Genomic DNA, 14,228 nt, shown 5'->3' on the forward strand with positions numbered 1-14,228 from the left:
TTGCACGCTTCTCTCTAAACAAACAAACAAACTTAAAAAAAACAAAAGATTTTTCTCCTATCTTTTGTAAAAATTGTATTATGAGGTAAGGGTCTAAGGTCCTCTTTTTGCTTATAGATATCTAGTTGTCCCAGCACCATTTGTTGAACAGACTGTTTTTTCCCCCAAAGAATTATCTTGCAGTTTTCTTTTGCTTGGAGTTTGTTGAGCTTTCCTGTCTCTGCTGTGCCTATAAACTCTAGTCAGTGAATTGGAGCACCCATAGGACTCCCCTCATTTATTTCCCGATTAACAGGAATCAGTGTTCTGTACTGGCTTTTGCTCAATATCTACAAACCGTTGTTTCAATATATTTTGTCTGGTTTCCTACTTGATTAAAGGCATGAAGGTAAATCTGGTCCCTATTATTTCATCATGTCCAGAAGCAGAAAGTGGTCTCTCTTACCTTTCAGCTTTTAAAAACTGTATTTACCTTTTTGCTTATTATTTCCTAAGCTTCTTAAAAAAACAATATGTTTATAACTTGGGAAGATACAAATTATTCTTAATTTAAAAAGAAAACAGAAGCAGCAGCATGTTTGACATTAGTATCAGAAACACAGTTGTCAGTATTCTTATAACTCATAAGCATGAAATTATAGATCTGATTTAGGAAACAATTTTTAAAAATTACTGTTAATTTCAAGGTATAAGTTCTACTTAATTATATTTTTCTAAAGAATGTAAAATGTGTGTTTTTTCAAATTATAGGCGATTGTGGAAAAATGTGACAGATTCTCTGAGGGAATCTGAAATCGAGAAAGCCACAGAGCATAAACGTACCCTGGAAGAACGCCAGAGGACTGAAGAAAGGCATCGTACTGAAACAGGCACACCCTGGAAAACCAAATATTTTATTAAAGAGGTTTGTCCTACATGTCTTCAGACTAAAACTTGTTATCTACTGTAGTTTACTAGGCTTTCTTGAGTTGTTATCATTTAGACATCTTTATTTCTAAAAATAGTCCAGCATAACCGTGAGCTTTTTCATGGAACTTTTCACAATTTGACAAAACAAAATAGTTTACCAGCAGTTCAGATGAAATGGCTTTTGGAATTAAGTTGGCCACAAACAAAAATGCTAACATAATCTCCAGTCACAATAATAGAATAGACAATTGACAATTTATTGCCTTTCAAACTACACTGAAACTTTCTGTTCATTTCCAGAGACTACATTTTAAAGGGAGACATGAGAAACTTAATTGGCTACACAAAGGCTAGTGCACTGGCTAGAATCTTTGGAACATTTAAGAAAAAAGAATAAAGTGGGGTGTTCAGCTTAGAAAACCAAAAATTGACCATGCATTATAACCTTCAGATATGTATATGCTTTATCACATAGAAATTTTTTATCAGTTTGTATAGCAGTCCCACGGTAGGTTCAAACTACCAGGAATTTTGAGCTTAACATAAAAAGGAATTGTATAACAATAAAAAAAATCCAGTAATAATAATGGGGAGTACATTTTATAGTAATGAACCACTAGTTCTATATGAGACCATGGCTTAGGTAGAAGATTTCATGCACTGATTTTGCAGCTAGACCAAATAATTGCCAGATTCTTATCTAAATTTAAAGATCTTTGTTTGGTTTGGTTTATTAGTTTCTGGTAGAACTCAGAATAAGGTGAATGACTGCAGACCAGAGCTGTTATCAAGAAAAATTTTCTCGGGGCGCCTGGGTGGCTTAGTCAGTTGGTGTGTGATTTCGGCTCAAGCCATGATCTCACTGTTCCTGAGTTCGAGCCCCGCATTGGGCTCTGTGCTGACAATTTAGACCCTGGAGCCTGCTTTGGATTCTGTTCTCCCTTTCTCTCTGCCCTTCCCCCACTTGCTCTCTCTCTCTCTCTCTCTCTCTCTCTCTCTCTCTTTCTCTCTCTCAAAAATTCAACAAACATTTTTTTTTCAATTAAAAAATTTTTTTTTTCTTGTCAGCGGTGCCTGATGGCTCAGTGGGAAGAGCATGCAGCTTTTGATCTCAGGGTTGTTCAAGCCCCATGTTGGGTAGAGTCTACTTAAAAGGAAAAAAAAAAAGTTTTCTTACCGTAGCCAAGTCTAAAGAAGCCCACTGAATTTTAATATTGGTCCATCAAGAAGGAATTTTCAAAAAGTAATTTAATTTTGATTTTTGCATAGTTATTAACCTTAAAACTCTATTTATTTTTTTATTTATTATAAGTTTAAGTTTATTATAGTTGCTTCATTACTTTCATTTTTCTAATCATTGGGTACCTATTATAAATATTGGTCATTTCCATGGATAGGAATAATAAAACGAAAGTACTTTACATATCTACTCTTTTAGATGAAAAAATAAAAGTTTGTAATTATTATTCAAAGCTATTGGGGCGCCTGGGTGGCGCAGTCGGTTGAGCGTCCGACTTCAGCCAGGTCACGATCTCGCGGTCCGGGAGTTCGAGCCCCGCGTCAGGCTCTGGGCTGATGGCTCAGAGCCTGGAGCCTGTTTCCGATTCTGTGTCTCCCTCTCTCTGCCCCTCCCCCGTTCATACTCTGTCTCTCTCTATCCCAAAAATAAATAAACGTTGAAAAAAAAAATTAAAAAAAAAAAAAAAAAAGCTATAGTCTGATAACTGTGGTTTTTTTCATTTCAAACTCATTAAGAGAGCTGAGATATCAGGAACAGATTCTAGGAAGAGAATTCCTAAGGGAAGACCTCTCTAATTCATTAAAAGTGAACTCTGGGATCCGAGAGCAACTATAATGGCTGCAAGATATAGGGGCACCTGACTGGCTCAGTTGATAGAGCATGCAACTCTTGACCTCAGGGTTGTTTTGAACCCCATGTTTGGTATAGATATTACTTAAAATCTTTTTTTAAAAAGGTACAATTAATGAGATTTTAAAAGGTAGGCACCCTAATTCTTGCTACTAACATGACATGTAAAGTTGCTACTTCTCATGTATTCTTGGACAGATATTATTAAGAGCCACTGTCAATCTAGCGTTCTGTGATGGTTACATCTTTTTCAAAAACAGTACTATAGGAGTTGAGAATTATCAACCAGGTGATTTAATATAAACAACCTAATGGTTGCCATTATTAAAGAAAAATTATTCTGACACTTATTAAAAATGTCAAAGAAAACTTCATTCGGGACTATTGTAGTAAAGAAGAGGGATTATACTTAACTCTGAGTACAAGGACAAGTGGAAACGCGAAGGAGTGGGTGGAAAAGAGAATCTTGGTCGAATATCAAGGATGGGGGTGAGGTAGAGGAACTTGATTAGATATCAAGGGTGGAAGAAGAGGAGTTTAGAAATCAGGGTTTGGAGTAGGGGGGATTCTTAGTGAACTGGCTTATCAAAATTCTTTGCTAAAACTGGGTTCAGTAGGCCATGGATGAGGCCTAGTCAAGAAGAGAACTCAAAGGAGTCTGACTAAAATTCAGTCAAGGAGCTGGGGTGCCTGGGTGGCTCAGTTGGTTATGCGTCCAACTCTTGATTTTGGCTCAGGTCATGATCTCATGGTTCATGGGATTGAGCCCTGCATCACTGATGGTGCAAAGCCTACTTGGGATTTTCTCTCTCTCTCTCTCTCTCTCTCTCTCTACCTCTCCCCCATTTGCTCATGCCTGCTGTCTCTCTTAAATAAGTGAACTTTAAAAAAAAAAAAAAAAAAAAGAGGGGCACTGGGTGGCTCGGTTAAGCGTCTGGCTCTTGGTTTCAACTCAGGTCATGATCTCATGGTTTGTGAGTTCAAGCCCCACATCGGGCTCCATGCTGACAGTGTGGAGCCTGCTTGACATTCTCTCTCTCCCTCTCTCTCTGCCCCTCCCCCACTCACTCTTTCTCTGTCTCTAAACTTTAAAAACAAAAAAATCAAAAAATTAAAAAGAAAAATTCATCATTTAATGAAATTCATTCAAGGAGAGAGTGAGTCCTTGTCATTAGGAGCCAAGTAATTGCTTGTCTTAAGTCATTTTTGGAATAAGAATAGAAAGATAGATAGATAGATAGATAGATAGATAGATAGATAGATAGATAGAGATAGAGATATATAGTATAAATAAATTGAAGGAGCTATGGGTTAAAGACAGGTTCAGATCTGACTTCTATTTTATTTATTTTTTTAATGTTTATTTATTGTTGAGAAAGAAAGCACACAAGCAGGGAAGGGACAGAGAAAGAGGGAGACACAGAACCTGAAGGAGGCTCCAGGCTCTGAGCTGTCAGCACAGAGCCCGACATGGGGCTTGAACCCACAAACTGTAAGATCATGACCTGAGCCAAAGCCAGACGCTTAGCCCACTGGGCCACCCAGGGTCCCCTCAGATCTGACTTACTTTGCCTAGTCCCATAAACACTGAACTCTACTCTTAGCTACCCTGACCTCAACTGTGTCAAGTCCTGTACTCCAGTATGTGGCTTCATGCATTTCTTTTCCTCGCTTGGTCTTCTCTGGTTGTAGTTCATTCTCTGACTCTAACTTTGCTCCTCGCAGTATCCTATTCACAGGAGCCAGGGAAAACTAATGGGAGTAGAGTTGGGAAAGAACTAGAAAATAATACTCAACTACTAGAGTTGAGTAGAGAACGGCTAGTAGCTTGATGACCATTTGTGCTCCACCTGCTGCCTGTCACTCTGTGGGTGAGGCTGAGTCTGCAGTGTCTTGGCAAAATTAGCAGAATTGCTACAAATGACTTCTGCAAATAAAGTGGTGATGGAGCATCAACTAGGTGCCCCCGGACCAGAATTTCTCCCCTGATCCTAGCCAAACCACAGACATTATTTGATGTCTTAAGCACAGAGAATTTTTTCCGTCACAAAAACTCTGGTTTTTAAATGTGACAGTAGATGGGGCGCCTAGGTGGCTCAGTCGGTTAAGCACCGACTTCGGCTCAGGTTATGATCTCGTGGTTTGTGAGTTTGAGCCCCGCGTCAGGCCCTGCACTGACAGCTCAGAGCCTGGAGCCTGCTTCGGATTCTGTGTCTCCCTCTCTCTCTGCCCCCCTGCCACTTGCGCTCTGTCTCTGTCTCTCAAAAATAAGTAAACGTGAAAAAATTAAATAAATAAATAAATAAATAAATAAATAAATGTATGTATGTATGTATGTGACAGTAGAATTCCACCTTAGTGAAGATGTTGCTTCTAGTTTTGGTTACTGATTGTGAAAATATTAGAGGAATTTAATTTATTTTTCTACTTGTTTCAGGGAGATGGCTGGGTTTATCATAAGCCCCTTTGGAAAACAATTCCAGCAACACAGCCTGCGGAGTGACACACACTATCTGAGACTCGACCAAATGAACTTCTTCTCTGTTTACCCTAAACCCTCCCAGAATGGAGTCATTGCACTGAGTAACCTGCTTCCTGATTGCACAGACTGAATCTGGCTAAACCCGAATGTCCCTGTTAGGGCACCACAGAACTGCAGCAAGACCAAAGTGTTGAAGACGCACGACGGGCCTCTCACCAACCTGTTCATGTGATACGAGCAATATCATCCGAAAACCTTTCACGTGAATTGTTAGATGATTCATCTTTTATCCAGCTCCTGCTCCTAAAGTTAGGTTTAAATCCCCTATTTTTGCATGGGGGCAGCAGATACACACAAGCGTGAGAACTCAGTGATTTTGATTTCTTTATAGTAAAGAGTGAAGTCTCTTTCAGAGTTTGTGCTTTGCTTTCTGTCAGTAACTGAAGTATTCACTGCTCTTACAAACAAACCCAAGAGGAGGAGGACGATGACCCAGAAGTGGATTCAGCCATTGTGCCTGAAATCAGTGTTAAAAAAATCAACCAGGTTGTAGTAACAAGGCATTCTGTTCCTTCAAAGAGACTGTGTGCCTGTGTCTGAGGAACTTATCCATTATCCACCTCTGTTGGAACTCTCTTTTAAAAAGTATATTTATAAATTGATTAGAATTATAACCATGGAGAATTTTTTCTTCTGAGCATTTTATTATACTTGAAAACAACATTGACTTGAAAAATTTCAGAACATTTTTCAATACCTAGTTTTATTAAATGTTACACTTGAGAGACAATTTTTTAAATGTGTTCATGTCAATATGATGAGATCTTGGCCTTTCTCAAGAACTGAGGCATTAAAGAACAAAGCAAACATTTAAAAAATAAAACTGTTACTTTTTTTTCCTTACCTTTTTTTCACTTGTAGATTAATATCCAGTATTATGTGCTATCCCTCTGAATAAGTATGCTTCATCTTACCTCTGCCCATTCAAATTTAAAACAACTATTCATATTTGTCAGTAATTCAGAAGTTATATATATGGCGGAGTGCATGTATGGTATGGTTTTCTTTTCTTCTCAAGGAAACTCAAATGCTGAAGAAAGAATATGAAGTGAAAAGATATTAGGAAAAAAGATATCAGGAAGTTGTATTCAGGTACAAATCTCTTTTTTTTTTTTAATAAGTATTTTATTGAGGTTGAAGGATTGCTGGCAACTAAAAGAATAGTGCTAATTATGGCTTTCATCATTCATTCAAGTATTTATTGAGTACCTACTTATGGTGCTCAACACTTGTTACTGCAAGCTACCTTAATTTTCCAAGAGTGGTGCCTTACTCTGTTTCTTCTGATGTGGTCTTCCAATCAGTGTGTGTAACATATACCTGTTAGTCATCAGCCATTGTAGGTGGCTGTGTCTCTTGCATCATCATAAGAAGTTTAAGCTTTGTGCTCTGATAAATTGTGTTTTATTGAAGGGTTTAATAGGATGAAAACAGCAAAACAATAATTTTTTCAACAAATTGTAAATTATAAGAGAATAACTGGTTTATGTACAACCATTTTAATGATTCCCTTGTTCATTTTTGCTGTGAAATGCACTGAAAAATCTCAAAATGAGTTATAGTTCATGTGTTGGGAAGATTGAAAAATAATAAAACTAGAGAACAATAATGTCTTTGTCTGTTTTATGAAAGGAGAGAAATAGAAGGTTTGTGTTTAGAGGAGTTAGCCCCCTATTCATTTGAGAGGGACATGGATTTTTTTTCTTTAAATTCTTACCCTCAGGAATCTCTTAGGGAGATAAGGAAGTATATTCAATAAGAGGTTTTAAAAATTAAAATGTTTAAATAGTCTGGAAATAGAGCAAGAATGTAAAATTAAACTCGAGATTTTGTTTTATTCTTTGAACCATTTGAATACTTATTTATTTCTTTCAGTTGTTGAGCCATTTTAAGAATTATTGAAATATGATTTTAAAAATTCTTAAGAAAAAAATACATTTATAAGTAATTGAAATCTCATGATATTGGGTTGATTCTTTGACAAGAGTGAAATAATAATAACCAATTTTGGGTAATTATTTTACCTTGTCTCCATCTTGACTTCACTGCAGCTTATCTACCAGATAAGAGTTAGAGGTCTTTTCTGTTTTATTTTTTATCTACATGTTGTTGGTAATTAGCCAGAGAAATGAATCTTTGCAGCAGTTGCCACTGATTTGTATCTTTTTCTTTGGGGTCAAAGTTTATTTATTTAAAAAATTTTTTTTAAGTTTACTTATTTTGAGAGAAAAAGAACAAGCGAGCAGAGGAGTGGCAGAGAGAGAGGGAGTGAGAGAATCCCAAGCAGGCTCTGCAGTGTCAGCACAGAGCCTGATGCAGGGTTCAAACTCATGTTCGAGGTATGACCTGAGCCGAAACCAAGAGTCAGATGCTTAACCCAACTGAGCCACCTAAGTGTCCCTGGATCAAAGTTTTAAATGTGCGCTTTCTTTCTGGCTTTTCGGAAATGTGTGTTAAGAAGTCCAAGAGCAGTAGTGACAAAAAGACAATGTTCTGGCCATTTATTTGGATTTTTTTTTCTTTTTACCATGATGATAACACTTATCACCCTATCCCTTCTGTCAAATGTTTGTATTTAAGCTCCATCATTTATATTCTAATTAATTACATTTTGAATAGATAGTTTTGAAGCCCTGAAAGTAATTTTTAGGTTGTGTATTGGGTGAGATATGGCATCTACATATTGATTCCCTGAACTCTTCAGTTGTAACCAACATCACCTCTAATGCCTACTTGTCACCAAAAATAATAAGAAAAGTATTGAGTTTCTCATTCTGTAATTCTAGTACTTTACTCATAACTATAAACATCTGGTACTTGATGAACCAACTTCTACAGATTAATTCTTTAAAAAATTTTTTTCTATAGATTAATTCTTAAAGGATTTATTAATTAATTATATAAGTATGAAATTTTGTTTAAAATATTGCCTTAAGATGAAGGCTAACTTCTATTCAATGTGCTCCTCCAAAGAAAGGCAATTTTGTGTGATCACTCCACAGTCTACACTTGGGAGGGATTCCAGTTCCTTAGAGTTAGTACAGTGACTGGAAGCCGAATGGTGATTTAGCAAAGATAGTGGGAGAAGAAAGAGAAGATGAGTCTACCAGATGGGAATATAAAAGACAAGTTCATATACATGAAAATGAAAATTCCAGTAAAACATATATTCTAGTGGCATAAAATCCCTCCTTGCCCGAAAACCAAGCTGCACAGGAAATTGTTACATATTACAAAGCTTTTCCACATGTTTTCAGTACTTGATGTTCACAGTAACACTGTGAAATTGCAAAGTCAGGGATGGCCATTCCAACTTTGTCGATGAAAAAATTATTGCTCAAAGTTTAGTGCTCACTTCATATAGCTAGACCTTCCACAAACATCTGTTAAGTATTCCTTTGGGGCCAGATGATGCATTAGACTCGATGTGACAAATACTATCCCTATCTTTACAGGCTTACGTGAAGGAAGAAACCAAAACCTAAATTCCTGAAAATGAGTCGTTGACAAGGGCAAGGCTAACTGGTCTTTCCAACCCCTAGAAAGGCTTCGTGGTACCTAGGTTCTTTGGAAGGCAGTTGATCAATGAGTTGAAAATGAGGGATTTGGGGGGTACCTGTCTGGCTCAGTCAGTAAAGTATGCAACTCTTGATCTTGGGGTCATGAGTTCAAGCCCCACATTGGGCGTAGAGCTTACTTAAAAATGATAATGAAAAAAAATGTTAAAGCAAGGAGTTTGGCTCAAAGTCTACATAAGAAGCCCCAAACAATGCAACTAGGTGACTAACCCTTGTTCCACCCTACAAGACTGGAGAGATTGAACGAGAGAGGTTTCCAATTCAGGAACACAAGTTGATAAATTGAAAATGAGGAACAAGTTAAAGTCTACATACTTAAGTACGAGATCTCACAGCATCTTTCCCTATCCCATTCCCCAAATATTGGCAGTCAGGCTTATCTCTTTAGGCAAGAGATGAAAAGATCCTTTTTGGGGTTTCTGCATTGCAAAGGAAACAACCAACAAAACTAAAAGGCAACTGACAGAATGGGAGAAGATATTTGCAAATGATGACATATCAGATAAAGGGTTAGTAGCCAAAATCTATAAAGAATTTACCAAACTCAACACCCAAAAAACAAATAATCCAGTAAATAAATGGACAGAAGACATGAATAGACCCTTTTCCAAAGACATCCAGATGGCCAACAGACACAGGAAAAGATGCTCAACGTCACTCATCATCAGGGAAATACAAATCGAAACCACATTGAGATACCACCTCACACTGATCAGAGTGGCTAAGATTAACAACTCAGGAAACAACAGATGTTGACGAGGATGTGGAGAAGGGGAACCCTCTTGCACTGTTGGTGGGAATGCAAACTGGCATAGTCACTCTGGAAAACAGTATGGAGTTTCCTCAAAAAGTTAAAAATAGAACTACCCTATGACCCAGCAATAGCGCTACTAGAAATTTATCCGAAGGATACAGGAGTGCTGATTCATAGGGGGCACATGTACCCCAATGTTTATAGCAGCACTTCCAACAATAGCCAAACCATGGGAAGAGCCCAAATGTCCATCGACTGATGAATGGATAAAGAAGATGTGGTTTATATATAGAAAGGAATATTACTTGGCAATGAAAAAGAGTGAAATTTGTAACAATGTGGATGGAACTGGAGGGTATTATGCTAAGTGAAATAAGCCAGAGAAAAGCAGACATCCTATGTTTTCACTCATGTGAAACTTGAAAAACTTAACAGAAGGTCATGGGGGAAGGGAAGGGGAAAAATAGTTTCAAACAGAGAGGGAGGCAAACCCATAAGAGACTCTTAAATACAGAGAATATACTGAGGGTTGATGCGGGGGCAGGGGGAGGCAGGTGAGAGGAGAAAATGGGTGATGGGCATTGAGGAGGGCACTTGTTGGGGTGAGCACTGGGTGTTGTATGTAAGTGATGAACCACCCCTGAAACCAAGAGCACACTGTATATACACTGTATGTTAGCTAATTTGACAATATATTTTTAAAAATTAATGAATGAAAGATCTGAAGAAAAAAATCGTTTTTGGGGGAACAACTCCAGAAAAAAATTACTACAGATATATTTGGAGGGTCCACCAACAAAAAAAATTCTCAGTTGACAATCCTGTTAACTACAGTAAAGCCAAGTCACTAACATAACCTTTCACCAGGAATCTACACACATCCATCCTCCCACCAACACATTGTATATATAGACAACACATTACATCTCATTTTAGCAGCTGAAGATTGGCAGACATTTGAAGAAAGATTCTAGCGAATAAAAAAAAGACCAAACAGGAAAAAATTTTGAGGAAATCCATAATTCAGGAAATGGTGGGAAATCGAAAAAAATTAAATCCTCAGATGAGATCGTCTTGCTTGTATGAAACACAAATGCTTATTTTAAATGGACTGTTGAGGGAAAAAGAACATGTCTTGGAAATTAAAAATATGATAGTTCAAATTAATCACTCAAAAGAAGTTATAGAAGGTAAGTAAGGGTAAACTCTTGGCAAATAGAACAAAAGGACAAAAGATGGATAATAGGAGAGAAATACAAAAATTAGAAGAGCAATCCAGGAAGTCTAACATATAGCTAGTGAAGATTCAAGGAATTAAAAACCAGAAGGAAAAATAGTAAAAATACATACATTATATATATGTACAAGACAGTTCCCAGAATTGGATGACATGAATCCAAATGAAAATGCCATGAATGTCCTGCACAATAAGGGAAAAATGAAAGCCCCAAACAAACCACATCATTGTGAAATTTCTAACACTAAGGGCAAAGAGAAGATTCTAAAAACAATAGCATCAGGCTTTTCAACATCACTGAAAGCTAAAAGGCTAAAGAGAAATACTTCTAGTTTTGCCTAGAATTTTATCCCCAGCCAAAAGACGAATCTGACATGCAAAATTTAAAACAGTTTTGTCTTAGCTGTTCCTTTTCTGGAAGCTATGAAAAAGCACATGCTCCAGCAACACATCAGAGGAGGGGAAAAAAGCAGGAATTGGAAAGATAAGAAATCAAGAAAAACAGGACCCAACAGAGGAAAGAGTCAAAGAGAGGCATCCACTCTACAATATCTAGGTGGTCTCCCAGGATCTGCTCCTCCAACAGCTATTTTATCTGTGGACAACACTTTATACCAAAATTCTTTGTACCAGGATCTGTCTCAGTTCTAATGGAGTTCATATAAGATGAGAACATTTTTTCTTGCACGTAGCAATACTTGGTATCTTTGAATGTCCGTTCTCCCAATGCTAATATTCTGAGGTTATTCAGCTGGGCTTCATATGGTGAGGTTTCATCTTATGATCAGTTTCCTGAGAACGCACCATGTCTCAATGTTATGTGGACTACTCAGAAGAGGTCAGAATATTGCAAGTGGAGTCTTGTTGTAGACCCATGATGTCTTTTTTCTAACAGCTTTGTTGTTGTTTTTAACGTTTATTTATTATTGACAGAGAGAGACAACACATGAGCATAGGAGGGACCGAGAGACGGGGAGACACAGAATCCGAAGCAGGCTCCAGGCTCTGAGCTGTCAGCACAGAGCCGACGCGAGCCTCGAACTCACAAACTGAGAGATCATGACCTGAGCCGAAGTCGGGTGCTCAACAGACTGAGCCACCCAGGCACCCCTCTTTTTAACAGCTTTGTTAATGTGCAATGGACTTAAACATTTTTAAGCATATAATTTTATAAGTTTTGATGTGTGTATTCCCATGAAACATCACCTCTATCATGATAATGAGAATATTTATCATTCTCAGGTGTTTACTCTGGCCTGTTGGTAGTCTCTCTTTCCCACTTTCCCTCTCTCCACTGCTGTCCCATATCCAGGGAACCTCTTGTATTGGTGTCCTGAGGTTACCATAACAATTACACACAATGAGTGACTTAAAATAGAAGTTTATTCCCTCACAGTTCTGGGGGCCAGAAGTCTGAGATCAAGGTGGCAGCAGGGCCACGCTCTCTAGAGGCTCTAGGAGATAAGCCATTTTTTGTTTCTTTCAGCTTCTGGTATCTTTGACTTTTCTTTGATTTGTGGCCAGTTATAATCTCTGCCTCTGTGGTCATATTTTGACCTCTTCTCGGGGTCTTCCTTTCTTCTGTCTCAAATTTTCCTCTGTCTTCCTCTTATGAGGACACTTGACATTAAATTAAAATCCCACCTAGAGAGGTGCCTGGGCGGCTCAGTCAGTTAAGCGCGCGACTCTGGATTTTAGCTTAGGTCATGATCTCATGGTTCCTGAGATCAAGCCCTGTGTCGGACTGACAGAGCAGAGCCTGCTTGGGATTTTCTCTCTCCCCCTCTCTCTCTGCCCCTCCCATACTGTGCTCTCTCTCTCTCAAAATATATAGGGGTGCCTGGGTGGTTCAGTGGGTTAAGTGTCCGACTTTGGCTCAGGTCATGAACTCGCAGTTTGGGAGTTCAAGCCCTGCAGCAGGCTCTGCGCTGACAGTTCAGAGCCTGGAGCCTGCTTCAGATTCTGTGTTTCCCTCAGTCTCTGCCCCTCCCCCACTCATGCTTTGTCTCTCTCCCAAAAATAAACAAACAATAAATATTTTTTTTTGATAAATAAATAAACTTAAAAAAAAATCCCACCTGAATAATCCACAATGATCTCTTATTCTCAAGATTATTTTTTAAATGTTTATTTATTTTTGAGAGAGAGAGAGAGACGAAGTGCAAGGGACAGAGAGAGAGGGAGAAACAGAATCCGAAGCAGACTCCAGGCTCCCAGCAGTCAGCCCTGAGATCGTCACAGGGCTCGAACTCATGAACCAAAAAGATCATGACCTGAACCGAAGTTGGACGCTTAACTGACTGAGCCACCCAGGTGCCCCCTTATCTCAAGATTCTTAATTATATCTGCCAAGACCCTTTTGCCAAGTAAATTAATAATTCTGGGAATTGAGATGTGGACATATCTTTTGGAGGCCACCATTCAATCCACCCCACCGCTAACCTGCTTTATGTCATAGATTAGTTTGCATTCTCTAGAATTTTCTGTAAATGGAATCAACAGTATGGTCTATTTTGGGAGGGAGGTCTGGTTTATTTCACTTAGCATAACTATTTTGCTTCTTATTCATGTTGTTTCATGCATTAGAAGTTAATTCTTTTCTATTGCTGAATAGTAATTCATTGTTTGGATTATACCACAATTTGTTTATTCGTTCACCAGTTGATAAACATTAGGGTTTTCAGTTTTGGTCTAGTACATACAAGGCTGCTATATTCTCGTACAAGTCTTTGTATGGACATATGCTTTCATTTATCCTGGGTAAATACCTAGAAGTGGAATGGTAGGCATATGTTTTTAACTTTTTGGGAAATTGCAAGAGGGTTTTCCAAAATGGTTGTACTGTTTTTCACCCCCAGAAGCAGTACAGGAGAGTTCCAGGTACTTCACATCATTGGCAACACTTGATATGGACAGTCTTTCTAATTTTTGCTATTCTAATAGGTGCGTCATGGCAGCTTATTTTGATGTTAATTTGCATAACTAATGATGCAATGTAGTAATGCAGAACATCTTCTCATGTGCTTACATGCCCCCTGTGTACCTTCTTTGGTGAAATGTTTGTTCAAATCTTTTGCCCATATTTTCATTAGGTTATTTGTTTTCTTATTGAAGTTTGAGATTTCTTTATATATTCTGGATATAAGCCTTTTACATTTGGTTTATAAATAATTTCTTTTAGTCTGTGGCTTCTCTTTTCATTCTTTTAACAATAACTTTCAAATAGCAGATGTTCTTAACTTTGATAAAGTCCAGTTTATCAACTTTTTCTTTTATGGATCATGCTTTTGGTATCATATCCAAGATCTTCCCTAACCCGAGGTTGCAAATATTTTCTC

At 37.9% G+C, this 14,228-nt stretch overlaps 1 protein-coding gene across 2 annotated transcripts in view; it reads left to right on the forward strand.

Moving 5' to 3' along the window:
- OSBPL11 (oxysterol binding protein like 11) overlaps positions 1-6,930 on the forward strand; it is an 86,323-nt gene extending 79,393 nt beyond the window's left edge. For both annotated transcript variants that reach the window (XM_025913550.2, XM_086675160.1), the window contains 2 exons: positions 751-904; positions 5,217-6,930. In XM_025913550.2, coding sequence (XP_025769335.2) covers positions 751-904; positions 5,217-5,282 — 220 coding nt within the window. In that variant the 3' untranslated portion in view covers positions 5,283-6,930. The remainder of the gene's footprint in view (positions 1-750; positions 905-5,216) is intronic.
- The last annotated feature ends 7,298 nt before the right edge of the window (positions 6,931-14,228 follow it).

This window comes from Puma concolor, chromosome C2, assembly GCF_028749965.1.
Source record: "Puma concolor isolate L17-30 chromosome C2, mPumCon1.1.hap2, whole genome shotgun sequence".
In the NCBI taxonomy this organism is placed as follows: domain Eukaryota; kingdom Metazoa; phylum Chordata; class Mammalia; order Carnivora; family Felidae; genus Puma; species Puma concolor.